The sequence below is a fragment of the Juglans microcarpa x Juglans regia genome, chromosome 8D, assembly GCF_004785595.1.
Source record: "Juglans microcarpa x Juglans regia isolate MS1-56 chromosome 8D, Jm3101_v1.0, whole genome shotgun sequence".
NCBI lineage: Eukaryota > Viridiplantae > Streptophyta > Magnoliopsida > Fagales > Juglandaceae > Juglans > Juglans microcarpa x Juglans regia.
In genome coordinates, this window is record NC_054608.1 from 5,942,279 (window position 1) to 5,968,130 (window position 25,852).

The 25,852-nt window shown below is 35.3% G+C and overlaps 2 protein-coding genes and 1 pseudogene across 3 annotated transcripts; all 3 read right to left on the bottom strand.

The window, feature by feature from the left end:
- Positions 1-361: 361 nt before the first annotated feature.
- Positions 362-4,282, bottom strand: LOC121242152 (annotated as a pseudogene).
- Positions 4,283-6,099: 1,817 nt separating this feature from the next.
- LOC121242687 (cytochrome P450 81Q32-like) lies at positions 6,100-8,295 on the bottom strand. The gene is made up of 2 exons (XM_041140611.1): positions 6,999-8,295; positions 6,100-6,820 (listed from the first exon to the last, which is right to left on the bottom strand). Exons 1-2 carry the CDS (start codon positions 7,935-7,937, stop codon positions 6,197-6,199), a joined length of 1,563 nt encoding a protein of 520 aa, XP_040996545.1. The 5' UTR covers positions 7,938-8,295; the 3' UTR covers positions 6,100-6,196.
- A 1,788-nt stretch (positions 8,296-10,083) lies between these two features.
- Positions 10,084-12,654, bottom strand: LOC121242688 (E3 ubiquitin-protein ligase APD1-like). Of its 2 annotated transcripts, none has more exons than XM_041140612.1 (9): positions 12,469-12,654; positions 12,149-12,375; positions 11,931-12,027; positions 11,771-11,848; positions 11,260-11,480; positions 11,102-11,171; positions 10,676-10,982; positions 10,285-10,422; positions 10,084-10,252 (listed from the first exon to the last, which is right to left on the bottom strand). In XM_041140612.1, the coding sequence occupies exons 1-8, from the start codon at positions 12,566-12,568 to the stop codon at positions 10,341-10,343; spliced, it is 1,182 nt and encodes a 393-aa protein (XP_040996546.1). In that variant the 5' UTR covers positions 12,569-12,654; the 3' UTR covers positions 10,084-10,252; positions 10,285-10,340. The 2 variants fall into 2 exon arrangements, with proteins under 2 accessions (XP_040996546.1, XP_040996547.1); XM_041140613.1 differs by having other exon boundaries at positions 12,465-12,654.
- Positions 12,655-25,852: the final 13,198 nt, after the last annotated feature.

Here is a 25,852-nt window from a genome sequence, read left to right on the forward strand (position 1 = left end):
CATGGCAAGGGCCAAGGCATGCATGTAGGCTGGCCATGGTGCTGTCCTTGCCTCTCAAGGGCAATGTCAAGGCTTGTCCCGAGGGTACTTCTTTAGGGGTTCTGACACAGATGTCCACGACATGCACGCCAAAAAGAGCTTTCTGAATTGGGGTCATATGCGTGATTCTGATATTCGTAATCGAAGTTATGACCAAAATATTGAAACGTGCTCAAAACTGTCCCAATCAAGGAAAGATTATGATTTCCTGCCCTCTTTGTGCTGTCAATGTGCGGTTTAACAACTCAACATCATTTGACTCAGATACTCTGCATCAGTTTCAGAGCTTCAAAATGTAATTTTCCATTGCCGGGTGTGGCCTCTACGTGGCTAGTAATGGTTGTGCTTTGGGAACTGTGAGCCCTGCCCCTTCCGTCATGTCCACCATCTCCTCCCCAATTCTTTTCCACTCAAAGCATTGAATCAACGATCCTAAGGCCAGCCCCACCATCCACATTGCCAGGCCCTCTCGAGGGCAACCTCTTCTTCCTGCTCCAAACGGCAACAACATCATTCCATCTTTCCTTTCCCTTTCCAGACCTTGGAACCTTTCTGGCTTAACCTTTCTAGGCTTAGCCCATATCTTGGGATCATTTTGTATGCCCCATGCATTTACCAGTAGCATTTTTCCGCGCGGGACGTGAAAGTCCCCGACGGTACATTCCTCAGATGACTCGTGTGCAGGCAGAAGTGCGGTAGGTGGGTACATCCAAAGTGTCTCATTTATGATGCTGCGGAGATAGCGAAGCTCTGTAAAATCTAATTCCTCTAGTAGCCTGTTTTGTCCAATGTGATTGTGAATTTCAACCTGGGCTTTTACAAGGGATTCTGGATTGTTGAACAGGAGACAATACCCACTCCATTGTTCCAGCTGAAGTGTCTGTCCCGGCAGTTAACATGATCTGAAAAAGAAAAATCCTAATTTGTTTCAAAATGTCAGGGGAGGCTTTCATCCACGAACACCTACGAAGAAAATTTATCTTCTTTGTGTTATTTGGCCTAAAAACATTCATAGTATCTGTATCTGTATCTGCCACATAACTTGTCAACCCAACCGTTAGGTGGGATACGACTGCTAATCATTGAGTAATCATGTTATGATTAGTATACTTCCCATAAGTATAAATTATAAAAACCACACACAAACTCTCACTCCAATGTTAGTTTCATTTTCACTTTGACCATTACGATGACTCATCCATAAATTGGTTTTATTTTATTTGCTAGTTATCCTCCAAGACAATTGAAGAGAACTACTTAGACCATAAAAGAATGGACAATGCTAGAGCCCTGGGCTCCCGTTGGGCTCTTTATGTGTATTTTTTTTTTTTTTTTTGGTCCCTTTTTTATATATTTTTTTTAACACTTTCAAATATTTTTAAAAAATAAAAAAAAATTATAACATCATTAGAAAAATACTTTCTTAATCACGAAGTACAAAAAAAAATTATTAGTCTTCCCACTAAAGCTAATAAAAAAAATTAATCATTAAAAAATACATTAAAAAACACTTCCTGATTAAGGAATTGTTTTTTAATGAGGTTGTGATTTTTTTTAAAAGATTTAAAAGTGTTAAAAAAATCTATGTAAAAAAAAAAACAAAAAAAAAAAAAAAAACACACACACACACATAAAAGAGCCAACGGAAGCCCCCAGCGGTGGCTCAAGCATTTTCATAAAAAGATTTTATAAAAATAAACTCACAAATTGATATGACTTGATGTAATATGTCATACTGTAAAGTTACTTTTATTGTAAAGTATATATAATGTATCACATGAAGTTACGTCAATTTGTAAAAATACATATCTTTCGCAAGCCTTTTGTAAAAATGCGGGCCCTACAAAGAAAATGTGAGATTTTTACACTTTTTTATGGTGTATATTTGAGGCTTGTATATATTATTTCTCGAGAATTGCTATAGGTACAAAGAAATTACACAAAGTAAACTCACAAACTGATGTGGTTTCATGGAATCCGTTTGATCTACTTTATAATAAAAGTAACTTTATGATCTGACGTTCTAGGTTCTCATTGCAGGTTTATATTTGTGTAATCATTTTGTGGTTAAATGATTTTTGCAATGAGAGTAACTAAAATATACGGAAACATCTTCAATGACAACCATATAAATCGATTCGGTTGTTCCATAATGCACTTTATCACAACTGCAGAATCAAGTTATTTTTTTGCTATTCTTCATGAGTATCTCAAATGAATGATTTTGAAAGGGAGTGAGAAAGCTTACAAGCAACATGCCTCTCACGACTTCATTCTTATAAAATTCAGGCTCAGGTTCTTGCAGTGACAATAGGATGTCAACCATGTTCTTGTCCCTCTCACCAAAAGCAGAATCGCCCCTCATTCTCTTTCGTTCTTCAATCAACTTCTGTAGGGGTATAATCGAGCCGAGCTGAGCCGAGCCGAGTCAGTCTTCTGCTTGCCAAGGTCGGCTCAACTCAAAATTCTCGAACTCGAGATTTTTTTTTATTCTTTGTTCGAGCTCGATTTGATAAGCTAAACTCTCAACTCGAACTCGAGCTCGAGCTTGTCCTACAAATGAGTTTGAGTCGAGCTCGAGCTTGAGCTCGAATTGTTTATTTTTAATTTTTTGAATAAGATTTAATAATTAATAAATTAAACAAAGAAAAAAGAAAAGATCTAATATTGAATTTATACAACTAACAAGTAGAAACTCTATTGAATTATAAAAATTTAAAAAAAAATTATAAATAAATAATTTTTAACTAGTGAATATTTATCCAAAATAAAAATATATTATATACCTATATATATTATTAATACATACATTTAATATGATAGCATATATCTATTTCATATATAGTTTCCACACTAATATATGAAATTATTAAATTTTATCGACTAATTATTATACAAATTATAAAATATATATATAAAGTATATTCACTATATAGACATAAGTAATTAGATTACATTTGTATATTTAATTATAAAAGTGGTATGCTTATCTTATTAGCTAATACATATATATGTATATATATAGGTATATGTATATATTTATTAATATATAAATCAGTTTTAATCGAATCGAGCTAATGAGTTAACTCGAGCATAAACGAGCCGGCCTTAACGAGCCTTAGCCAAGTCGAGTCGAGTTTTGTCCGTATGTGTCGTTTACAAATCGAGTAGATTTCTACTTTCACGAACAAGCTTTTTTTTCATGAGTCGAGTTTAATCGAGCGAGTAACGAACGGACTATCGAACAAACTCATTCATTTACCTTCCTAAACTCCTGCATGAACTTGTCCCTCTACCCAGGGAGTATCACTAACCTTTTCTCCCGTCCTCTCGATCCAACCCATTTAAAAGTCGCAGAAAATCTCCTAGATTTGTAGCCCCACTGAGCTGAAAGGTCTCCTTAACAATTTTCTTAAACTTTCTCATTTCCTTTAGCTCTGTCGCGTTCTCTCTATAGTACTGCTTTCATGTGATCATCATTATCATGACATTAAGCATCAGCTGAAAAAAAGCTAACTTCATGTCCTCGGTCTGAAACTCTGCCCCTTTCAAGTCTTGGAAAAGCCGATGAATCAACGATTGAACCTCGTCAACGCGTATGCCATAGAACGTTTGGAGGCGATTGGATAAGAGAAGTTCAAGAGAGGCTATGTGCCTCAAGTTGCGCCAGTGGTGGCCATAGGAGGCCCAAACAAGGGTAGTATAGTTGTAGCCAAGGTGTTTTTCGGCAAGGAGGCTTGGGCGGTTTGCAAAAGCTATATCATTTTTGGTGAAGCATTCCTCGACGGCGGTGGGGGAAGAAACAAGGAGGACAGGGCGGGAGCCCATCCTGATATAGAGAACTGGACCATATTGGTATGCAAGTTTTGCAAAGGATCAATGTAGGGGTTGCTTAAGGCCTTGTTTGAATTCAAAACCTGTCTCAACTCTTCTCATCTCATTATTACAATTTTTCTAAATTCACACATAAAATATAATAAATAATTCAACTTTGTCAAATCTCAAAATAATTTTTCTAAATTTTTACACAAAATATAATAAATAATTTAATTTTTATTCTACTATCTACAAACTATCTCAATTTATCTCTAATCCCAACGACTCCTAAAGAGATGTAGGTGGCCAATAATGGGGAGGGAAAGAGCAGAGTTTGGTGGGTGTCTTTGCTTGGCCAAATCAGATGTTTTGTGAGGATAAACAAGAAGAGAGAGAGCAGAAAATAGCAGAAGAATGAGATTTCCATGGATGGTGATACCATGATCAATATATTTTACAGAGAATTTGGATGACTAATATTCATTCGATCCACATCTGTAAGAACAAATGCATGAAGAAAGGGAAGGCATACTTTTAAGATTTCATGACCTTTTCACCTCAGGTTGAATAAAGTCGCCATTTTTCAAGATGACGTGCTGACAACAAACCCAGATCATCGAAATAGGTGAGATGCATGGTGATCCCATGGTTGAAATAATGGGTTTAAACAGTTAAACCTCTAAAAAATCTTGGGGATTGGTGATAGAGTCATGCAAGTTAAAGTCAAGGATAATGTTTTTAATAGATCATCACTCAATAATGAATTCCACCTTATCCACCCGATTCCAATGAAAAGTTGAAAGAATTCATGATTACTTATATCCCACGTTAATTATTCGTGGCTTGCGTGCCTAATTGAAATGGTAAATACTTTTTAATATTCAATGGTTGAACTAGCAGTAGTACTCTAATTAATTTGTGTTTAATTACCTTCTTTAATTTAATTTATAGGCATTTTATTTGTTGCAGTAGTTCCTTTGCACGATATGGATCATGAAAAGGGATCGATCATGCAGCAAAAATAATTAATAAAGCATTCTCGTGCAATATCTGTTGAATACTGACTACAAAATACGAAATTCATATAAAACCTGTCATTATCAGTTGTAAATCAGTTCTTTGTCAATTGTGTTTGTCTATATATAGGATAGCTATTGCTTGAATTCAACCATTCTAATAGCGTAATATTTGGTATTGTTAATATTCTACCCTACCTTTAAAAAGTAAATTTCTTATTTTTTTTTTTAATATTAAGAGATCCACATCACTAGTGATCATTCTCTTTTTAATTTGCGAGACGTCTAGCTCGTCTCTTACATCAAGGAGAAAAGATCGAGTAGTCAAATTCTGGGTTATGCTTGTTTTTATTGCTATAATTTTCCATTTTCATGATAAATTCTGTGTATCCTGGGTGGACTGCTAATTTTAAGATAAATCCGATATTTAAACATCCAACTCTTAAATCATTAAATTTATGAACTCAACACAACATCTTTTTACATACGAGAACTACAATTTTTTTTAGCTCAACATATTTTTACATGGAGGACCCATAATATTTTTCAACTTCTTATAAATATATCTAAACTCATCTTAACATTTAAATACATCTAAACTTATTTTAAGTAGAAACTACAAAACTAACTATACCATCTCAACTCACTGTTATTCATAAAGAACTTAACTTATCTCAACTCAACTTAACATCCAAACGGATATTTAAACTTGGTGCTTTTATTGTGTATAGAAATACATGTATATATGCTTTTATTGATGAAGTGTAGTTATCAATTACAGGGTTCTGTATTTTTCCTCCAACTAGTAAACGAAATTTGTGTCCCCATCTTCGACAGTAGCGTACATCTTTCATGTGCAAGCCACCATACAAGTGCTAGTGTCTTTAATTTCTTGTTTTTTTTTTTTTTTATTTTATTGACATAAAAGACAAACGTACAACAGGAATTATGAGTAGCAAGAATATTGTCAATACAAGTCAACAAAAGCATCAGAAAACAGGAAGTACACACAAAAAATAAAAATAAAAAAGACCAACAAATTAAAGAGCATTAGAAATGCCAGTTTTTGGAGCAAGCTGCCAACCCAAGATTGGGCTGGTTTGAAAGACATTTTGACAGCAGCAGCACACGAACTTGGTCACTAGCTGCAGCATGGAAAAACTGTTCTGAATTTCTTAATGGGTCGTGAAGCAAGATAAACTTCCAAATCCAAAACAGAAGGGATAAACTTCCAAATCCAAAACAGAAGGCAACAGCTAGAAAATAGGAATATGAGACTGAAGTGAGCAAAGAACATATGGAGCCTAGAGGTGATTCTAGTCTTCTCAGAGTTTAGAAAAGTAATTTTCCATCGCAGAGTGTGGCCTACACATGGCTAGTAAGGGCTGCACTTTTGGCAAAGTGAGCCCTGCTCCTTCTGTCATGTCCACCAGTTCCTTTCCAATTCTTTTCCACTCAAAGCATTGAATAAGTGATCCTAAGGCCAGACCCACCATCCGGATCGCAAGGCCCTCCCCAGGACAACCTCTTCTTCCTGCTCCAAACGGCAAGAACACCATGCCGTCTTTCTTTTCCCCCTCCAGACCTTGGAACCTCTCTGGCTTAAATTTTCTAGGCTCTGCCCATAATTTTGGATCATTTTGTATGAACCACGCATTTACCAGTAGCATTGTGCCGCGCGGGACGTGAAAGCCCCCAACAGTGCATTCCTCGGATGACTCGTGGGCGGGAAGAATTGGGGCAGGTGGGTACATCCGGAGTGTCTCGTTTATGATGCTGCGGAGATAGGGAAGCTCTGTAAAATCTGATTCCTCGAGCAGCCTGTTTTGTCCAATGTGATTGTGAATTTCAGCCTGGGCTTTCATAAGGGACTCTGGGTTGTTCAGCAGAAGTGACAATGCCCACTCCATTGCTCCAGCTGAAGTGTCTGTCCCTGCTGTCAACAAGACCTGGAAAACGAAAATTGGAATTTGTTTCATAATTTGCAGGGAGGCTTTCATCCATTATTACGTTCAAAAAAAGTTTTCTTCCGTGTGAGTGTTCGAGCAAACTATATATTAGAACCAAGTGATCTTCTTTCAAGCTACATGACTTTTGAGAGAGAGAGAGAGAGATGTTAAAGCTTACTTGCATCATGCCTCTGATAATATCATCCGTATAATACTCTGGTTCAGCTTCTTGCAGAGACAATAGGACGTCAATCATGGTCTTGCCGCTATTTTCAAGTGCAGAATCACCCCTTGTTCTTCGACGTTCTTCAATTAAGTCCTGCATGAACTTATCCCTCTTCCCCTGCAGTATCACTAACCTTTTCTCCAGTCCTCTCGATCCAACCCACTTCAAAGCCGGCAGAAAATCTCCTATATTTGTTGCCCCACTGAGCTGAAAGGTCTCCACGGCAATTTTCTTAAACTTTCTAGTTTCCTCCAGTTTCACCTCCACGTTCTCTCCATAATACCGCTTTCCTGCGATCAACCTCATCATGACATTAAGTGCAAGCTCAAAAAACGTAGACTTCATGTCCACGGTCCGAAACTCAACCCCATCCGAGTCCAGAAAAAGCCGGTGAATTAACGATCTAACCTCGTCAACACGTATGCTACAGAACATTTGGAGGCGATTGGATGACAGAAGTTCGAGAGAGGCTATGCGCCTCAAGTTACGCCAGTGGTGGCCGTAGGAGGCCCAAACAAGGGTAGTGTAGTTGTAACCAAGGTATTTTCCGGAGAGGAAGCGAGGGCGGTTTGCAAAAACAACGTCATTTTTGGTGAAGCATTCCTCGGCGGCAGTGGGGGAAGAAACAAGGAGGACAGGGCGAGAGCCCAACCTAATGAAGAGAACTGGACCATAATGTTCTGCAAGTTTTGCAAAGGATCGGTGTAGGGGTTTCTTAAAGAGATGGAGGTGGCCAATAATGGGGAGGGAAAGTGCAGGGCTTGGTGGGAGTCTTTTGCTTGGCAAAACCAGATGTTTTGTGAGGATAAACAAGAAGAGAAAGAGCAGAAAATAGCAGTAGAATGGGATTGCCATGGATGGATAATTAGTAATTAAGATAGTCGAATACATTGGACTTGGATCAGGCTGTATATATACAAACAAAACGTAGCGATGGATGTTTGTGGTGACGATAGCTTTTGCCAATCTCACAAACCATTAAAGAAATTGTTCTGTCATCACAGGGAAAGGCACTACCGCCATTAATGGCTCTAGCACTGAAATTGATGAAGGTCCCGCTGTTTGAATGGTCTCCTGCATGCGAGGATTGGACCGATGGTTTGTGGAAGATGATGAGACACCGAAACCTATATAATAATTATTAAACTTCACCGCTCTAATCAAACTATTTAGTTCTGCTGCTGCGGGATCATTTGGATGATCTTCTTGTTAATACGTCATTTGATTTCAAATAATTATGAAAGTTTGGGTTTTTAAGTGAAATGTTTGAGATTTTTGTTTACAAATTTCCAAAGTGGAAGGCGCAGCGATGATAACAGTGCACCAAGATGGCATCTTAATTTCCAAAGCGGGAGATCGTTATCTTGCACGTACGACCGATGGGCTAGCTGAAAGTTCTAAGCATTACAAGGTGGACGTACCCTATTTGACAAATTATCGAGGGGTCACCCTGGCGTGAACGAACACGTCACTTCAGCTTGTTGACATCGATTGGACTATTGCCACTAGATCCTATTCAAACCCTGCTTGGATTATTTCCATTACTTCTATCACATGTTTTGTCAGTATTGCAAAGACAGCTATTTTTTATACAACGTATTATTTTACTTTTAAAGTAATACAAGTTTATATAAGTATTTGTAAAAAAAAAATAGATTTCACTAATAAAAAAATAATTTTTTTATATGTTTATTTAGGTAGAGTCTACTTTTTTATAAGGACCGGCTTAGTTTGGATACTCAACTTCTCTAAACTCATCATTACAATTTTTTTAAATTTTAACATAAAATATAATAAACAATTCAACTTTTTCAAATTTTAAAATAATAATAATATTAAAAAATAATATTATAACAATATTTTATCAACTCAACTCACTTCAACATCCAAACGCAGGCTTGTCTTTTTAGAATTTGTATAAATGATTTTTCTTATTTTTATAAGGTTTATAATATATATTTTGAGAAAAACTTTAGTCACAGAGATTTAAAAAGTAAATTTATAAACTAACATGTCTTGATATAATATGTTAGATTGTAACTTTATTTTTATTTTAAAGTAAATTTAATGTATTATATGAAATCATATCAATATGTGAGTTTTTTGAGTTACACAATTTTTATATCCCAAATAAAACGTGTATAGATAAAAAAATGAAAGAGTTGGTAGACAAGGAGAAGATTTTTTTTTTATATCAAAGCTTAGGCCCTGCTTGGAACTTGGACTGAACTGATATCAACTCAATTCAGTCTAATTTTAAGCTGAGTATAACATCTAAACATTTAACTATCAAATCACTAAACTCATATAAATTCAAATCTTCTTTACACGTGAGACCTACAACATTTTCAACTCAATATCTATTTACACGGAGACCCACAATTTTTTTTAATTTTTCATAAATATATCTAAACTCATCTTAACATCCAAACACATACTCTCATCTTAGGTGAGCCCTACTAAACTTACTCCACCATCACAAACCACTACTAATTATAAAAAATTCAGCTTAACTCAACACTCAAACGGGACCTAAGTTTATGATTTTGTATGTTTTGCATTTAAGAAATGATGTTGATTCAAGACAAAGCTCTAGATATTGAATATGCCTATTACATTGTTGAGCAAGAGATGCCTTTGATATTGCCGGCTATTAGACATTAATTTTGTCGGTTTTATCTTGGTTGGTTGCTCTTTCTGTTTATGTTTTTTGATTGTGGTTTTTTAGGCTTATTTAGAGGTTATTGGTTTTATTATATAGCCCTGTTTAGTCTTGCTCTTATTATAAGCTTGTTTAATTTGTTTACCTGCTTTATGTTTGTTAGTTTGTATTTGGGAGGGTTTTATTTGCTTATTTGTAATCTTATAGATGTTTTGCTTATAACCACGCTATTCCTACGCCATAAATGAGGGCATATTAATAAATTTGAGATGAGGTTGCTATGTGTGTGGCTACCGACTTTCTTAGAAAAAAAAAAAAGAAAAAGATACGCTTCTGATACCTTTGACATACTAGGGGGCCAGGGGCAAGGCATCGTTCAGAACAGAGGACTCTGCTTAATTCTATTCTCCAAAGCAAAATCAAAGTGGATACAATTCAAATTCATTGCAACTCAGTGCGACAACTTCTTCTCTATTTTGCACGCTTTAGAATTCATCACAGGAAATTCAAACTCATCTTTCCATCCACCAGGCATAAAAAAAAAAATAAATAAAAAATAAAAATAAAAATAAAAATTCTCATCACAAACGTTTCCAAAAAAAAAAAAAATCTTCACAAGCTCAAATATTCAGCTAAGAGTAAAACAATCTTCTCAATTTGTGAATAAGCCGTCTGCATATTGGACACACCTTGTTGTTCTCTCCTTCCATAATCCTGCAAAAAGAAAACAAAATCCAATCAATCCTCCAAAAAGATCTCCATCTTTAGAGGCTTTGAAAACACATTCATGTATATGTTTTGAATTTTTTTTTTTTATCGGCCACTACTCACCACCCCACATTCTACATCTTATGAAAAATATCCCCACATCCTATAAAAAATACCTTCATACTTCTTAAAAAAACTATTAAGTATGGGATGTGTGAGTGAATAATAACTGATGCATAGCATTTTTCGTATGTTTTACCTTTGTGCACAATCATAGCAGGTGGCACAGTGTCCACAAGGAACAAAGAAACAGTTCCTTTGCTCGTCGTAACAAATTACACATAATTTTGAATCATATAATTCCTCTGAAGAGCTACTTGATGCTTCTGAATCTTCCTCTTGTTCACCTGTTCCATATTTGTATGGCAATGGCTTCACCGGCATTATAGGGTCAGTCTCGGTTGCTTCCCGCTCTTCTGGTACTGCTACGCCTGTGATGGTATTATTCTCCCCATCACAGGCTCCAAGGTATTTCAGAATTAGAAAAACTATGATCACAAGAAATCCTGCAAAATAATAAAGAAGACCGACCAGAGAAGAGGTTGTAAGTTTCTTGGAAAAGTGTAAGCTTTATCCAATGAAATCATTTTCCCCCCATTCTTATGTTTTTTCTCTGATGTTGTACCTAATATTGCACAGTATGTTAACATGCGTGCCACAAAAGAAAGCTCGATGTACCATCCACCCAGATCCCCCTGCATTGAGTATATGGGTTTAGCTATTGGGAAATTTTGTAATCACTGGAGAAAGTTGTATGAATACCAAAGTGATGAGGCCTCTCACATTGTTGGGTGTGGTGAGTATGACATAATGAGTAGCGGGAAAAAGAAGGTTGAGCCGACACGAACCCGATGTTGTGGAACACATGCTCTTAGCTTTAGAAGTATCATAAATCTTAGCTGAAACATTCACAGTCATGGTCATGATTATGCTTCTAGGGTTCGTGTTTATGATTCCAAGGTAGTATCTATCATCTTCCTCAATACTGAATTCTACCCCTTTACCTGGCCAAATTCGCATTTCATCAGTCATAAATCTGTCTCCTTTCCAACATCCTTTTATTTTCTCAGTTAATGGGTCTCACAATTAAGCAACAGAAAACAGGAAACCAAGAAAATCTCAAAAGGCAACTTTTTCCTTCGAATGAATACCTATCTATCTCCACTTGGACATAGGTGTTTGATAATTCAAGCACCAACAAGATCAAGACCAAAACTTGTCTCCATTAAGCAGAGTTTTACACTGGATTAACCTAAAATGGCTTCAGTTTATCTTGATTTAGCAGATTGGTTACCGTTGATTGATTCCTTTGGGGTAGGGGCATCAGGCAAACTTGTTACTTTCGGCAATAATCTGTTGAATGTCTGCTCTCCTGTGAAATCATTATACGTTTAATGATTAATTCAACATTCTAGATGACATGTAGAGGAAAATGTTCTTAGAGCTGAAAGAACCTTTGATCATAACTACTTCCAGTTTATTTAAAGCACTAGTTGGAGCCTCCAATCTCAAACGTACCGTCGAACCTTTGTTCAACCACAAAGAAAATCCCTGTAAAGAAAGAACAAGGAAAACAGAGAGCATTTCAGTTTCCAACCTCTCAAGAGATGTACACATATTAGTTTGATCTTGAAAGACTTAGACACAGAAGAGAAAAAGGTTCATTTGATACCTTGCGGCTGTAGGATCTAACAATTACATAGTTTGAGACATTCCAATTAGCTTGGCAGCTCAGTTCAGGCTTCTCGGAGAAAGCATAGAGAAGGACCCCTTTCTTGTCCTCGTCTCTGACTTCAACTTGTTCCACAAACACAGAGCTAGCTTTCATTAACCGTGAAGAGCTGGGACCAAGCATCATGCGGCAATCCCCGTAAAATCCATATCGGAGGCTCACCGAAACTGCAAGAAAAGCCCCAAAAGAAATGCAACTTTGTGAGATAAGAAGTGTTCGATGGAAAGGCAATCGGAAAAAGAAGATGTCAAATTACATGCCACATAGCCAGATGGTCAGAGGAGCCAGAAGGCGAGCCCAGGCCTCGCGCCACTGCTGAAAACGCCGCGTCGGAGGCGGCGTCATAACCAGCCTGAACATTGCAAACTCACTCTCAACCAAAATGGAGAAGTTGGTTGGGAGAAAGATAGCTCTTTTTTTGGTGGGGAGGTAGAGGGACAAGATGATGAGCTACTGGTCTATTGAAGTAAACAACGTGCGAGAGGAAGACCAGTAGGTTAGAATTAGAGGAGTTATGCTTACCGCAGACAGTTCAAGTGTTCAACTACCTATGTTAATGTGATTGGCGGGTAACTGAATTACATTTTTTTGTGTTTTTGAATGTTAGGTGCAATTACGTTAGCCCATTAAGTTCCTTGGGACGGCGGCCCACTTTTCAGTTCCAAATCCGAGAAGCGAAAACGAGTAAAATGGGGTGTCAAATCACTAATATTTTTCGTATTAAAGCGACAATCTACCAGTGAAAAAATATTATTTTTAGGGATATCAAATCGTATTAATGGATCATATTTGTATTGTATAAAAATATATATATTATATTATATAGATCAATTTTAATCCAACTCGTTAAATTTATCGTGTCAAAATTTCAAATTCTAACACGATTTATTAACATAACAGGTCATGTCGTTCAACCCGTTTTGACTCATTTATATAAATGAATTTAACAGACCCAAAATTAACCTGGTTGATCTAGTTAACCTTAGCTTAATTTTATATAAATATTAAAATCATAATATCTATAAAAAATATAAAATATTACAAGTCTAAAATTACAATCCAAATAATAAAAATATCGAAATTAAAATCTTAACAATTTTATTTTTTAAGTATAAGGGTATAATTATAACTTTAACTTTCTTAATGGGTCAAAATAGGTTAACCCGTTAAGTTATTGTGTCTTAACGGGCCAATCCATTTTGATCCGAATCCGTTAAGGCTAAACCTTAACCCGCTTTTATCGTGTCGTATTCGTATTGAGTTAACAGGTTGTGTGTTACATATTACCACCCCTATATTCAAGTTTTAATTGATCGCGTTAACAAATCATTTTGCTAACAAATAATGAAGAAGATGATTGCCCAATTACTTAATAAAAAAATTCATGATTAAACTGTATTTTCTTTTTTAAAGAAAACTAATGTTATTTTTAGATAAATCCTCAAAAAGTCAGCAAGAGGCCGATAGTGCTCGGGATACCGCAGCCAGTCTGCCATCTATTTATCAGCTCTTGGTTATATAGATTCTAGAAGTGTAAAGTTCGAAAGGAAGACAAGAATGTGGGGAGTATAGACTAGTTATTTCGGGTAACTTACTTTCCTTACTTATATTAGCATGCTAGCTACCTAGCTTAAATATTTTAGGAGCATTACGGTAATATTCTATAGATATTCTACGGCAGGATATTTTGTTATTTACAAGTTGGTGTGTATATACAATACTAATTGTTAGAGCATTAGTAGTAGGCTCAATAAATTTTGGCCAAAATTTAATTAAGAAATTTACTTTTACAAATTTAACTATCTACTTTTCAACATCATCAAATAACAGGTTTAACAAATCTTTCACAATTTTATTAAAATATTAATTTTGAACTGTTCATTTATTTTAATTCTAATTGTAATTTATTCTTGTAAATTCTTTATTTAAATTTTAGTGGATATTCTTTATTTATTTTACTTAGAAATTTTTTGTACTTGGAGAAGTTATAGGAATTTCACCTCTAACGTATATTCTATTATATTCATTGAGCTAACAAGTGTTACAAAACTTGGAATCGTAATTAAGATTTTAATATATATATATAGAGAAATTATCTTGAAAGTTCATATTCAAAAAGACATCACAATGGCATGGGGGGAGAAGCAAGCAGCAGAAACATAATATTTTAGTCTAAAAATAATATTTGGTCAGCCCCTTTGGCTCAACAAGTTTGGCTAGTGATATAATCTGAAGTTAAAATTACTGTTCATTTGTTGAGCCCATTGTTGCACTTTAGTTTGCACTTTAGCTATTTTTTGGCTAAAATTTAACTTTGTTGAGCCCACTATTAATGCTCTTATTAAACTGATCATTACCATCACTACAAGAAAACTGTTTATTTTTGGTCAACTATTTCTTGTGAAAATGACTATTTCTTATTAAAATGAGTTTGTTTTCATCGTAAATAGTCATTATCGTCACAAATATTTCTCTTTTTGTAGTGAGTTATAAATAAAAGTCAAAACACTACTTACTAGCAAGTTGATGTGCAAAGCCTCCACATTTTAAGCGTCAATATTTTTCTTGATATGTCAATAAGCTTGCAATTAGACTTTTTCATAATTTACTAGCTAGTCAATAAGTTGGCTTGTATATGTCTCGCATATTGTACACAATGCTATTTGTCCAACTTTTCTTCATGGCACCAATAAAGAAGATACAATAAATACATAATTATAAAATATTCTGGTCTAGAACATCTACACAACATTATCATAGTATATTTAAAATATTAAGGTCATATGGTAATCGTGCATTAGCATTATTGGTGTAGGCAAAGACAAAAGTAAAATTTGGCTAAAATCACATGTTTTGCCTTTTACTTATTCCATTAAAGAGAAATTCTCACAATGAATTATCAATATGTTAGCCCAAATAATAATAAAATATTATTAATTTAATAATAATAATAATTATTTTCTATTAAATTTTTATTTTTAATATTTTACAATTATACTGACTATATGTTAATTAATAATTTATAATTAAATTATTTTTTGCCAACCTAATAATATTTTGGAGGAGAGAGAAATAACTCATAAAATATTTAATAGATGGGGAATAGTAACCCTCCAAATATGTAGATTTAATATAGCTTATAAGAAAAAAAAATGCATTTGGCGCCTCTTGGAATGTAGACAATTTAGTGGGGTTATTAGCTAAATCTTGGTTTGTATTTACATTTGCCTACACCAATGCCAGTGTTTTAAGTAAGAAAGGTGATTAGACCAAGACTAATCTTCATAATAATTAAGTTTTACCCAGTTGATATATATATAATTAGTCTCACAAATCTCTAAAACAAATACGCTAAACAAGATGGACTAATATCCAAAATTTTGAATACCGTTTCGGTCAAAGTACTAAAATGAAATATTTCAGTACATGTACTGTTTAGGGATAGTCTATACATAGAGAACTTACAAAGATTGAGAAGAGAAGTTTGACTTATATTTCAAAATAGCAACAAAATAAGTCATAAACTCAATAATACTTCTCAATACAAGTCTTAAATTTTAACAACAAATATACTTGTAATATTAAATTAGTTCTCAATCCAGCTATTAAAATAAAAGCACTCATTTTCATTAATAAGATTATAAGGATCAATATTCGAAATATATATACATATATCTATATACGTAAATATATATATATATATATATATTGTATTTAGTTTGCTTAACATATTCGTGGCCACTCAAACTCAATGGAGCAATCGAACGGTGATCCTTTCATACATTGGTGACACCAACCTCCTTAATGTGTCTCCATCATTGGCTTCCAATAATATATTAATAATGCATTTACTTGTGGGAAATTTGGAGAGAGAACTCAGAGAAGTTCAAAACAAAAATAGTATTAAAATGACAATTAGTTCATATTGGCCTAAATATGAAATATCGGCTGAAACAACCTAATACACCTGAAATTTTAACCGGTACGAAACAGAACCATTTCCCGTGACGGTTACTATTATGACACGGCAAATACCGACCATCTCAGCCTGTATGGTACGAAATCCAATTTTCAATATGCTTGTCATAAATCTAGTGGTGGCAATAAAAAAAACACAAGTCAAAATCCTCAAACGATGCAAACCAACACCAAGGTTTGAGAAAACGTGTTAGCATATGGAATGAAATAGAGAGATTTTTGTCTAAGAGAACTTTTATCTATTGAAGATCTACTTTCATTGATAGAAGATGGAAAAACCCCCAAATTAAAGATTTTAAGAAAGCAAGAAGCTGGGAAAATTCATAGGTCTTTTTACTGGCCCACCTAGGCCCTTCTTACTTTAATATCTTACATCAACTAACACTTAAAAAAACTTCATAAGATCATTACACTTGTCCAACCTTAAAACAACTACAAAAATATACAAGAAAATATCTAAAATGGAACAACACAATGGCATTAATTTATGAATAATTCTACTCAACTTCTTCCACCTATGCTCCACCGAACACTTGTGTTGATGTGTATATATATTTTTTTCTATGCTTTGCTTATCTAAACTAAAAGCACAACAAAACTTTTTCTGTAGAGAAAAAGAGAGGATGGGTCCGACGATTCAAGAAGCAGTTATTGCTTGGTAGTTTTCTCTCAAGTTTTTGTCTGAAGTATCTTGAGGAGAATGTTTATACCTTCAATTTTGAATGGTGGGCGTTGTGTTTTAATCTCTCTTTTTGTCATCTGTTTAGCTTTGTTTCTGTTTGTCACCATGGCTAAGGATTTTATTTCACATTGGAATAAACTTAGTCTAACAACCATTGAAAAGGAGGGTGTCCTTGTTTTGGATGATGATGTTGACCAAACTCTAATAAAAGGTCAATTCTGTCTTGTGGGGAAGATCATGTGTGAAAGGAGAATTAATCGTGAGGCTTTCAAGATAACTATGCTAAAAGTTTGGAAAGTTGGTGCAACTATTAGTATTGTTGAAGTGGGTTAGAATTTGTTTCTCCTGGAGTTTGGTTCTGAACATTATATGGAGAAAATTTAGGATGGCCAACCGTGGCTCTTTGACTAGAATATGATTTGCTTAAAATTCTTTGATGGACTTATTCCTCCCACTGAATTTGTATTTTCTCATGCTTATCTTTAGGTGCAGCTTCATCATTTACCGCTTGGATGCATGAATTACAAGGTGGCTTCTAGAATTGGTGGACTGATTGAGAATATGATTCATGTGGAGGTTGATGAGTATGGAACAGGTTGGGGACCTTATATGTGTGTTCTTGTAGAGATTGATTTATTCAAACCCCTTGCAAGAGGTATTATTTTATCATTGAAGGAACACCATTTTTTTGTACCTTTTAAGTATGAGAGATTACCATGCTTATGCTTTTCTTGTGGTGTTATTATGCATGGCAGTGTTGGGTGTTTGAACAAGACAAAAACTACTTCTACCATGCAATATGGTACATGGATGCGTGCATCATCTACTGCTACAGGAGGAGGGGTGGGGAAATTCAGTGCTGGATCTTCAAAAGTTTGTTCATTCTTTGATGCAACAAATTAGTTATCTCCTTCCTCTCTTTTTGGAAACTATTTTAATAGTATGAGACAGTTGGAGCTATGAATAACATATGGAATTCTAAGAGATGTAGAAGACCTGTTGAGTAGCTGCCCTTCTGTGAACATCAACCCTGCAGTTGTAACTGCTACAACTGCAACAACTGTCATCTCTTCCAAGATGGTCCTGCACTGTAACATAGACTTCCTACTCCATCTGGTGTTGATTCTCCTATTAAAGTTCCCATTACTGATGATGGGGCTAGTACTTGCTTGGTGGATGCCTCTTCACAGAAAGATCCATTAGGTCCATCATACTCACAGCATCATCTGAAGAATAAGGTTTGACATGCTAAAGATAAGGCTACTGCTCATTCTCATCCCTACTTGGCAACTAGAAAGAGAAAGTTTTTGCCTATTGACAACCGTAATATTGAGGAAACGTTGATGTTCAAAAGGAAACTGAAAAATGAGAAAATATTGGCGGAGGCTGTTTCTAAACCCCGCCAAGAGAAATGAGGCGTTTAAGTTGGAACTGCCGAGAGCTTGGCAACCCTTAGACAGTATACAACCTTAACCTTATGGTGAAGAGAAAAAAGCCAAATATCTTATTTTTTATGGAAACTAAATTACGTAAGAATAAGATGGACTGTTTAAAACATTTATTTGGTTTCACTAATATGTTTTTGGTTGAAGGGTTGGGTCGTGGTGGGGGATTGGCATTATTATGGAAGTCTGATTCTAAAGTAGAGATTCAAAGTTATTCTCAAAGGCATATTAACTGTTGGGTTGATGGTATTTCTCCAAAACCTATATTGATGCTTACATGTTTTTATGGCCATCCATTACTGAAAAAAGAGTAGAAGGCTATAATATTTTAAGGCATCTTTATTCTCTAAATTCTAATTTGTGGCTTTGTCGTAGTGACTTTAATGAGATTCTATTTCATAGTGATAAGGAGGGGGGTGCAGTTAGGAGTGAAAGTCATATTGCCCTTTTTAAGGATGCATTAGATGATTGTCAACTTCATAATCTAAGATTTTCTAAAGGAAAATTCAAATGGTCTAATAACAGATCAGATTCTTCCTTCACTAAGGAGAAACTTGATAGAGCAATGGCATCTTCTAATTGGTGTGTGAGATTTGGCATGATTGACATAAGATTACTCTTTGCTGTTACCTATGACCATTACCCTCTTCTCATGAATTTTTCTAATAGCCATGGATCTACTGGTCCACTAAAGAGGCCATGTAAATTTGAAGCTAGATGGGCTTCCTATGAGGATTACAATGTAGCTATCAAAACTGCTTGGTTGCTGGCTGGTTAAGTATCTGCTAATTTGTCCTTTTTGAACAATAAACTTGCTTCATGCATGAAATCACTTAGAAGATGGGCTAACTCCAAAGATCTAGTTTCTGATAAGCATCTTATAGAGAAAATGGGCCAACTTGAAGGGTTCAGTCCAATCTTACAGTAGCCTCAATCTCTAAAGTTAGTAATTTGCAAAAGGAAATCTCCATAATTCAAGAGAATTTGTACTTAAAATGGAAACAAAGTGCCAAAGTTCACTGTTTACATAACGGTGATAGAAATACAAAATTTTTCCTCTTGAGTGCTACCCATAGACATAAAAGAAATAAAATTGCACAAGTGGAAGACGAGAATGGAATTCAGTGCAGTATTGATGCATAGATTGGTTTTACTTTTACTCGTTTTTATAAAAAAAAAAAAATTCACTTCTTTTAACCCTTCTCAAATTGATGTTTGTCTTCACGATCTTTCACCTAAAGTTTCTGCTGCTATGAATGAAGAGTTACTTCAGGTCTTTACAGAGGAGGATGTTAAGACTGTAGTCTTCCAAATGGGACCATTTAAAGTCCCTGGACTAGGTGGTTATAGTGCTTGTTTCTATCAAGACAATTGTGATGTGATGGGTAATGAGGTTTGTCATACTATCCTATCTTTTCTCAATTCTCATGCAAATATTGAAGCTATCAATTATACATACTTGGTCTTAATTCCAAAGTCCAAAAATTCAAAGAGTGTCTCTGAATTTTGACCAATAAGTTTATGCAATGTCCTTTATAAAATATTATAAAGATGCTTACAAACAAATTGAAATCCATTATGCCTCTTCTCATTTCACAAAATCAGTGTGCTTTTGTGCCTGGTAGATAGATCACTGATAACATCATGGCTACTTATGAAACTCTTCATACCATGAATACACAACTCCATGGACATCAAGGATATATGGCCTTAAAATTAGACATGAGTAAGGCTTATGATAGAGTGGAATGGAGGGTTCATTCAAGCTGTTTTGGTGAAACTGGGTTTTAATTCCAAATGGGTTGAGTTGTTTCAAACCCGAAAGGGGCCTTAGACAAGGTTGTCCTTTATCCCCATATATGTTTATGTGCAGAGGCTCTAAGTGCTAAATTGTATGCTGCAAAACAACTTCAAGTTTTGACTGGTGTATCAATTGCTCGAGGCTAAATTAGATTGAACCATCTATTTTTTGCTGATGATAACCTTTTATTTTGTACGACTAATATGCAGGAGTGGATCCAACTGAACCACATTCTTAGTATCTATGAAGTTGCTTCTGGCTAGAAGCTTAACAAAGACAAAACATCCCTTTTTTTTTTTCAGCAGAAACACCAAGGCTGAAACTAAGAGACACATCATGGAGTTGGCTGGCTTACAGGCTTCTACTAATTTGGACAGATGCTTAGGCCTTCCATCTATTATTGAGAAATCCAAAACAAGGGTCTTTAGTGGTATAGTTGAAAGGGTGATAAAGAGACTGGATAATTGGAAAAACAAATTCCTTTTAAAGGCAGGGAAAGAGATACTAAGTAAGGCAGTATTCCAGGCACTACCCATCTGTAGCACGATTGTTTTCTTACTCCCAAAAACACTATGCTTTAAAACTGCATTCATGTTTTGCAAAATTCTAGTGGCGTCATCAGGAAAATTAGTCCAAAATCCATTGGTCAAGATGGGAAACCTTATGTGCAGGGAAGTCTTGTAGGGGCTTGGGATTTAGAGACTTACATAGTTTTAATATAGCCTTTTTAGCAAAGCAGATATGGAGGTTGAGAATGTATCCTGATTCATTGGCCAATAGAATACTTAAAACTAAATATTTTCCACACACTTCTCTCTCTCATGCAGGGTTTGGTCCAAGGCCTTCATACTTATGGAGAAGTCTTTTTCAATCTATTCCTCTGGTTGAGAAAGGCCTTATGTGAAAAATTGGTGATGGTACCCTGGTCATAATTTAGAAGGACAAATGGTGGAATAGAGCCTATACATGCAGAGTTCAATCTCTTGTGTCGATCCTCCATTAGAATACAGTGGTTGCTGATCTTATTGATGCTCAATCGAGATGGTGGAATATGGATATTCTCCATACAGTTTTTCAAGAGGAAGATATTAAGGAAATACTTAAGTTGCCTGTCAGTATCCTGCCTACAGGTGATAAACAGATATGGAATGAGACTGTTTCTGGACATTTCTCACTGAGAAGTGCTTATCACTTGCATAAACAACTCCAACTAAGAAAACATGGTGAATCTTCAACTAATGGAGCTCAAGGGTTGTTGTCGAAGAGGATTTGGTCCTTACAAAGAAGAAATGTTGTTAAACAGTTTATGTGGAGTGCTTGCATAGATTCATTGCCCACATTAATTTATGCAAGAGAAAGGTGATTACTGATTCTTGTTGTCCTATTTGCATGCTTGAAGATGAAACACCAGCTCATATTTTATGGTCATGTGTCCTCTGCCAAGGATGTATGGCTTTTGTGTTCCAAGCCTATTCAAAAGGAAAATATTCAAGCACTTAGTTTCTTATCTGTTTTTGAGTATCTGGTTGATAGATTACCAAGTTAGGAATTGGTATTGTTTGCCACCACAGCTAGACTACTCTAGTTTAGAAGAAACACTCTTATCCATGATGGCCCTTTTCAACAACCTAAGGTGCTCTTTGGTATTGCTGTAAAGCATGTAGAGGAGTATTGTAATGCAAGAGCAATGTCAGAAGGGTCAAGAATTTAGAATCTGCAACCTGCTACTCAATGGGAAACACCTCCATCATCTTGGGTGAAAGTGAATTGGGATGTGGTAGTAAGATCTGATCTCAACAAGATTGGTGTTAGAGTGGTGATAAGAGAGGCTGATGATTCTGTTTTGGCTAGTTTGATGCAACCAAGATTCTATTACACTGATCCTGTGCTAGTTGAAGCAAGAGGTTTACTCTCTACTGTTTTATTTTGCAAAGAATTAGGTCTTGACTCTTTAATTTTTGAAGGTGACTCTAGCCAAGTAGTCCATGCTGTCAAGAGTGTTGTTTCTTCAGCTGGGAAATTGCAATGCACTGTTTCAAACATCACTACTCTTCTATGTGGTGCTCAATGGAAAATACAGCATGTCAAAAGAGAACTCAATGGTGTTGCTCATTGTCTTGCTCAAATGGCAGTGAGTTTAGAACATGAGTTAATTGATATTGATTGTGTTGCTGAATGGATTAAATCTCTTATAATGGCTGAATGCCATATTTCAATTCAATAAAATTGTCTTCTATGTTGACCATAAAAAAAAAAAAAAAAAAAAAAAAAAAAAAAAAAAAAAAGAAAAATTCTAAATGCACAACTCAAAATTTCCCCTCCCCCCGCATTTTCTTGCACCTCCCTCTGTGTGCTCCCTCCCCCCTTTGACCTTTTCTAACTGAAGACCTCGTTCTCACCTTTGCCACCGTCTGGCACCGGCTCAGAAAACGACTGACTGATCGAAACACGTTCTTACCTTCTCCACCATCTTCATTCTCGCACACATGTTTTTTTTTTTTTTCGGTGGGAAAGCTTGTTGGACCATTTTCTCTGATGATCAGTGCTGGATCTGATCTGATTCATATATAAATAAAGAGTAATATCTTTTTATGGGAAATGTCTCACTACTCCAATATAATTTATCGATTAGATTTGTTGGATAGGACACAGATTAATTTCTCTCCTCACTTCTGTCCGCATCTTGTTCCCAACATCTTCAATCTTGAAATTTTTTTTCTTCTGTTAGTGCTTAAAGTTAGATATACGTCTTTGAGCCTCCATAAAGCTGCAGGTTCCATCACCAAAATAAATCCCGATATTTACTCCTTCACTTAAAATCAAGAGTTCTCGTTGGGAACAATAGATGCAATACAACACTATACCATGCAGGAATCGATAAACCTGCAACTGAACAGATGTTGTTTTTAATAATATTACTACAACGATTATAGAAAAAAAAAAAATTAAAATCTCAAATTCTTTGCCTCGTTTTGATACTTTCGGCTTTAAAATGATGTTATATATAGTTTTTCATTTCCAAAATAATTCCATGCGTTGGTTCCATTCTATTAGGAATTTATCCTCTTTTTCTTTTTGTGTTCTCAAGAGTTTGGATGGATTCCTTCCAAATGTTATAATTTGGATTCATGTTATATATAGTATGATTTTTGCCGGAAAAACATAAGAACAAATAGTATAACTTATTTCAAAATTTAGGATGGAAATCAAATTAATATATATCATGAATTAACCTCGATTCAAAACACCTTTTGAATCTAATCTCCCTGTTGAAACAGATATTTAGGGTTGCAAAAAGTGCAAAAATATAATAATTTCTTCTTCCTTAGAGCATTTTCTTTTCATATACTCCCAAGTTCATGAGAAATTGGATTTGTTGTCCAAAATTGATGAAAATAGGTATGACATCAACTCAATATTTATCATCATGTGTAGTTGATGGGTTTGTAGTGGAATCACCAACTTGTTGGTGTGGTTGAAAGCACCACTAAAGACGTCACACACTAACAAAAATCCCAAAGGAAAATCTTATGCTTATCTGCTCGAAGTATAACACAGTAAAACAACTGTTATATTTTTATATTGCTTTTCAATTTTTGTATAACATGATAAAGCAACTTCCTCATGTGAAATTTTCATACTATGTGCAAGGAGAAGCGATATGTGATTTTTCATATGGGCGAATAAACTTCATTTGATAAAGGATAACATTCTAAGAAGAGATAATGGAGTTCAGAAGAGGGAGAATGGCGTATTGCGGAGAAGGGAAGATAAACTGAGAGAGAGAGAGAGACAAATGTTCTGAAGGTTGAGGTCTAACAAAATTTGCGGATGGTCAAGAATAGAAATGCACGAATATTATTGTGTTTGTACTGAGTTGTCTTTCGACGATTCCATTTCTTTGATCTTCATATTTTCAAAATCTCTTCTCAAGGATCAGATCAGTTTTATAGTTATAGAGGCATATTGAAGGAAATAATTATTACCTTCAATATACCTCTATACTCCTTTTTTGCAAAGTCTCTCAAGCCTCATTTGCTTTGATTGCATTGATAATTTTTGGAAAGAGTGTGTTAGCAACACCTTGTTAAATCAAAGTTAAGGTTTTTGCATTTTTTACCTATGTTCCTTCAATTGTTGCTTTTGAACATTCGTCAAAGTTGTGACATCCACTGGTTCTTCGTATCCATCTTCTATAAATTTCTAAAGATTGTATGAAATAAAAATAGTTTTCATCTTCACATACCAAAAATCGTAGTTTTCTTCATTGAAAAGAGGAATGATGGTTGTTGGGCTCCTATATTTTGATTGCTATTACTTGTCAGCGTTATTGTCTTCTTCGGGATTTGTTTTCCTGCTATGAATCTTCACAACCAACCCGTTTTTTATTCTAATCTTGCTCTTGATTCCACTATTATTTAAACAAGAGGGAAAAACCTCCAAAGCAAAGACTCTAAGAGAGCAAGAAGGGAAGATCTGTGGGTCTTTTTACCAGCCCACCTAGAACAACTGCTACTTTAATGTCTTATATTAATTAGCACTTAAATAACTTTATGACACTTGCATGTCCAATATTAATCCAACTACAAAAACATGCAAGAAAATGACTAAAATGGACATAACACAATGACAGTAATTTATTTTAACAAAACGAACATTGATGTATGGTAATTATTTTTGTAATAACAAAAAGTGTGGTGGAGAAGATCAGATACAACTGTAAAATAATATTACTACAGGTTTCTCCTATCATTCATACGGAAGGGAAACTAATAATATTAATGTTAATGATGCTAGAGCTGCATATATTGGATGCAGGGCTATAACTATGTGTGAAGTTGATTAATGTTGTCAATGTTGATGAGAAATCTAACGCTTTAGTAGTACTGTTTAACTTCTTGAAGGGATATGGCTGTGCATGTACACAGGGAATATAGATTATGTACGTTTAGGAGTCAAGTTTGGAACCTCCAGAGCAGGCACATACATGAATATATCTCGCACGTATGGACGCCTTTCCGAATGTTGATGGCCATGGACAAAGTTTTAGGTGGGCCTGTTGCACATATGGCTCGAAAGAACGGTGGATTGAGGCTCTCATACGTACGAGCGCTCTCGCGGGGTAGCCAGGGGTCCTGGGAGTGATCAGTGCATGCAGAGACTCATGGAAGTGTAATCGTTCTAGCTAGCTATGTGCTGCTACCTGGGACCCCATACAACCCTGGCCTGCACAATCTAAGCTCGATCAAGTGGTAATTGGTAAAGATGAAAGATGTCATCTCTTCTTTGTTGGTTTCTGATCTCTTTTTTAGCCCTCTATTTGCACGATAAATATTCTTAATTTATGCCATTTCTTGCTTGAGTACTGCCACAATTTGAATATATAGCTTGAAGTCCCTAAACCACCAATAATGCTACATAAGTGGTCTTGACGACTTGACCTCATTGACATGATGTGGTTCCATCTGGATGGTCCTTCAGACCAATGCCGACATCTTGATCATGATCATTGTGCACCTTAACTTCACAAAACTAGTTAAGGGTCATGATCTGTGTTTGAATTTTCGGATTTGTCACAAGTTAGTAGCAGAAACACACAAAAAATCACTCAAGACTGGCGTTGAAAATACAAAATCGAACATTTCATGAGCTTATATGATAAATATTTTGCAGACCCAAACTTGCCAAAATTTCATTTTCGTGTACTTTATATATATATATATATATATATATATATA

Excerpts from the sequence above, each read along its gene's own strand:
- LOC121242687 (XM_041140611.1), bottom strand. The coding sequence starts at position 7,937 with ATGTATTCGACTATCTTAATTACTAATTATCCATCCATGGCAATCCCA. Across the intron at positions 6,821-6,998 it reads TTATCAGAGGCATGATGCAA|GTCTTGTTGACAGCAGGGAC; the intron begins GTAAGCTTTAAC and ends TTCGTTTTCCAG.
- LOC121242688 (XM_041140612.1), bottom strand. The coding sequence starts at position 12,568 with ATGTTCAGGCTGGTTATGACGCCGCCTCCGACGCGGCGTTTTCAGCAG. Across the intron at positions 11,849-11,930 it reads GGAAGTAGTTATGATCAAAG|GAGAGCAGACATTCAACAGA; the intron begins GTTCTTTCAGCT and ends ATGATTTCACAG. Across the intron at positions 10,423-10,675 it reads TGCTATGATTGTGCACAAAG|GATTATGGAAGGAGAGAACA; the intron begins GTAAAACATACG and ends TTCTTTTTGCAG.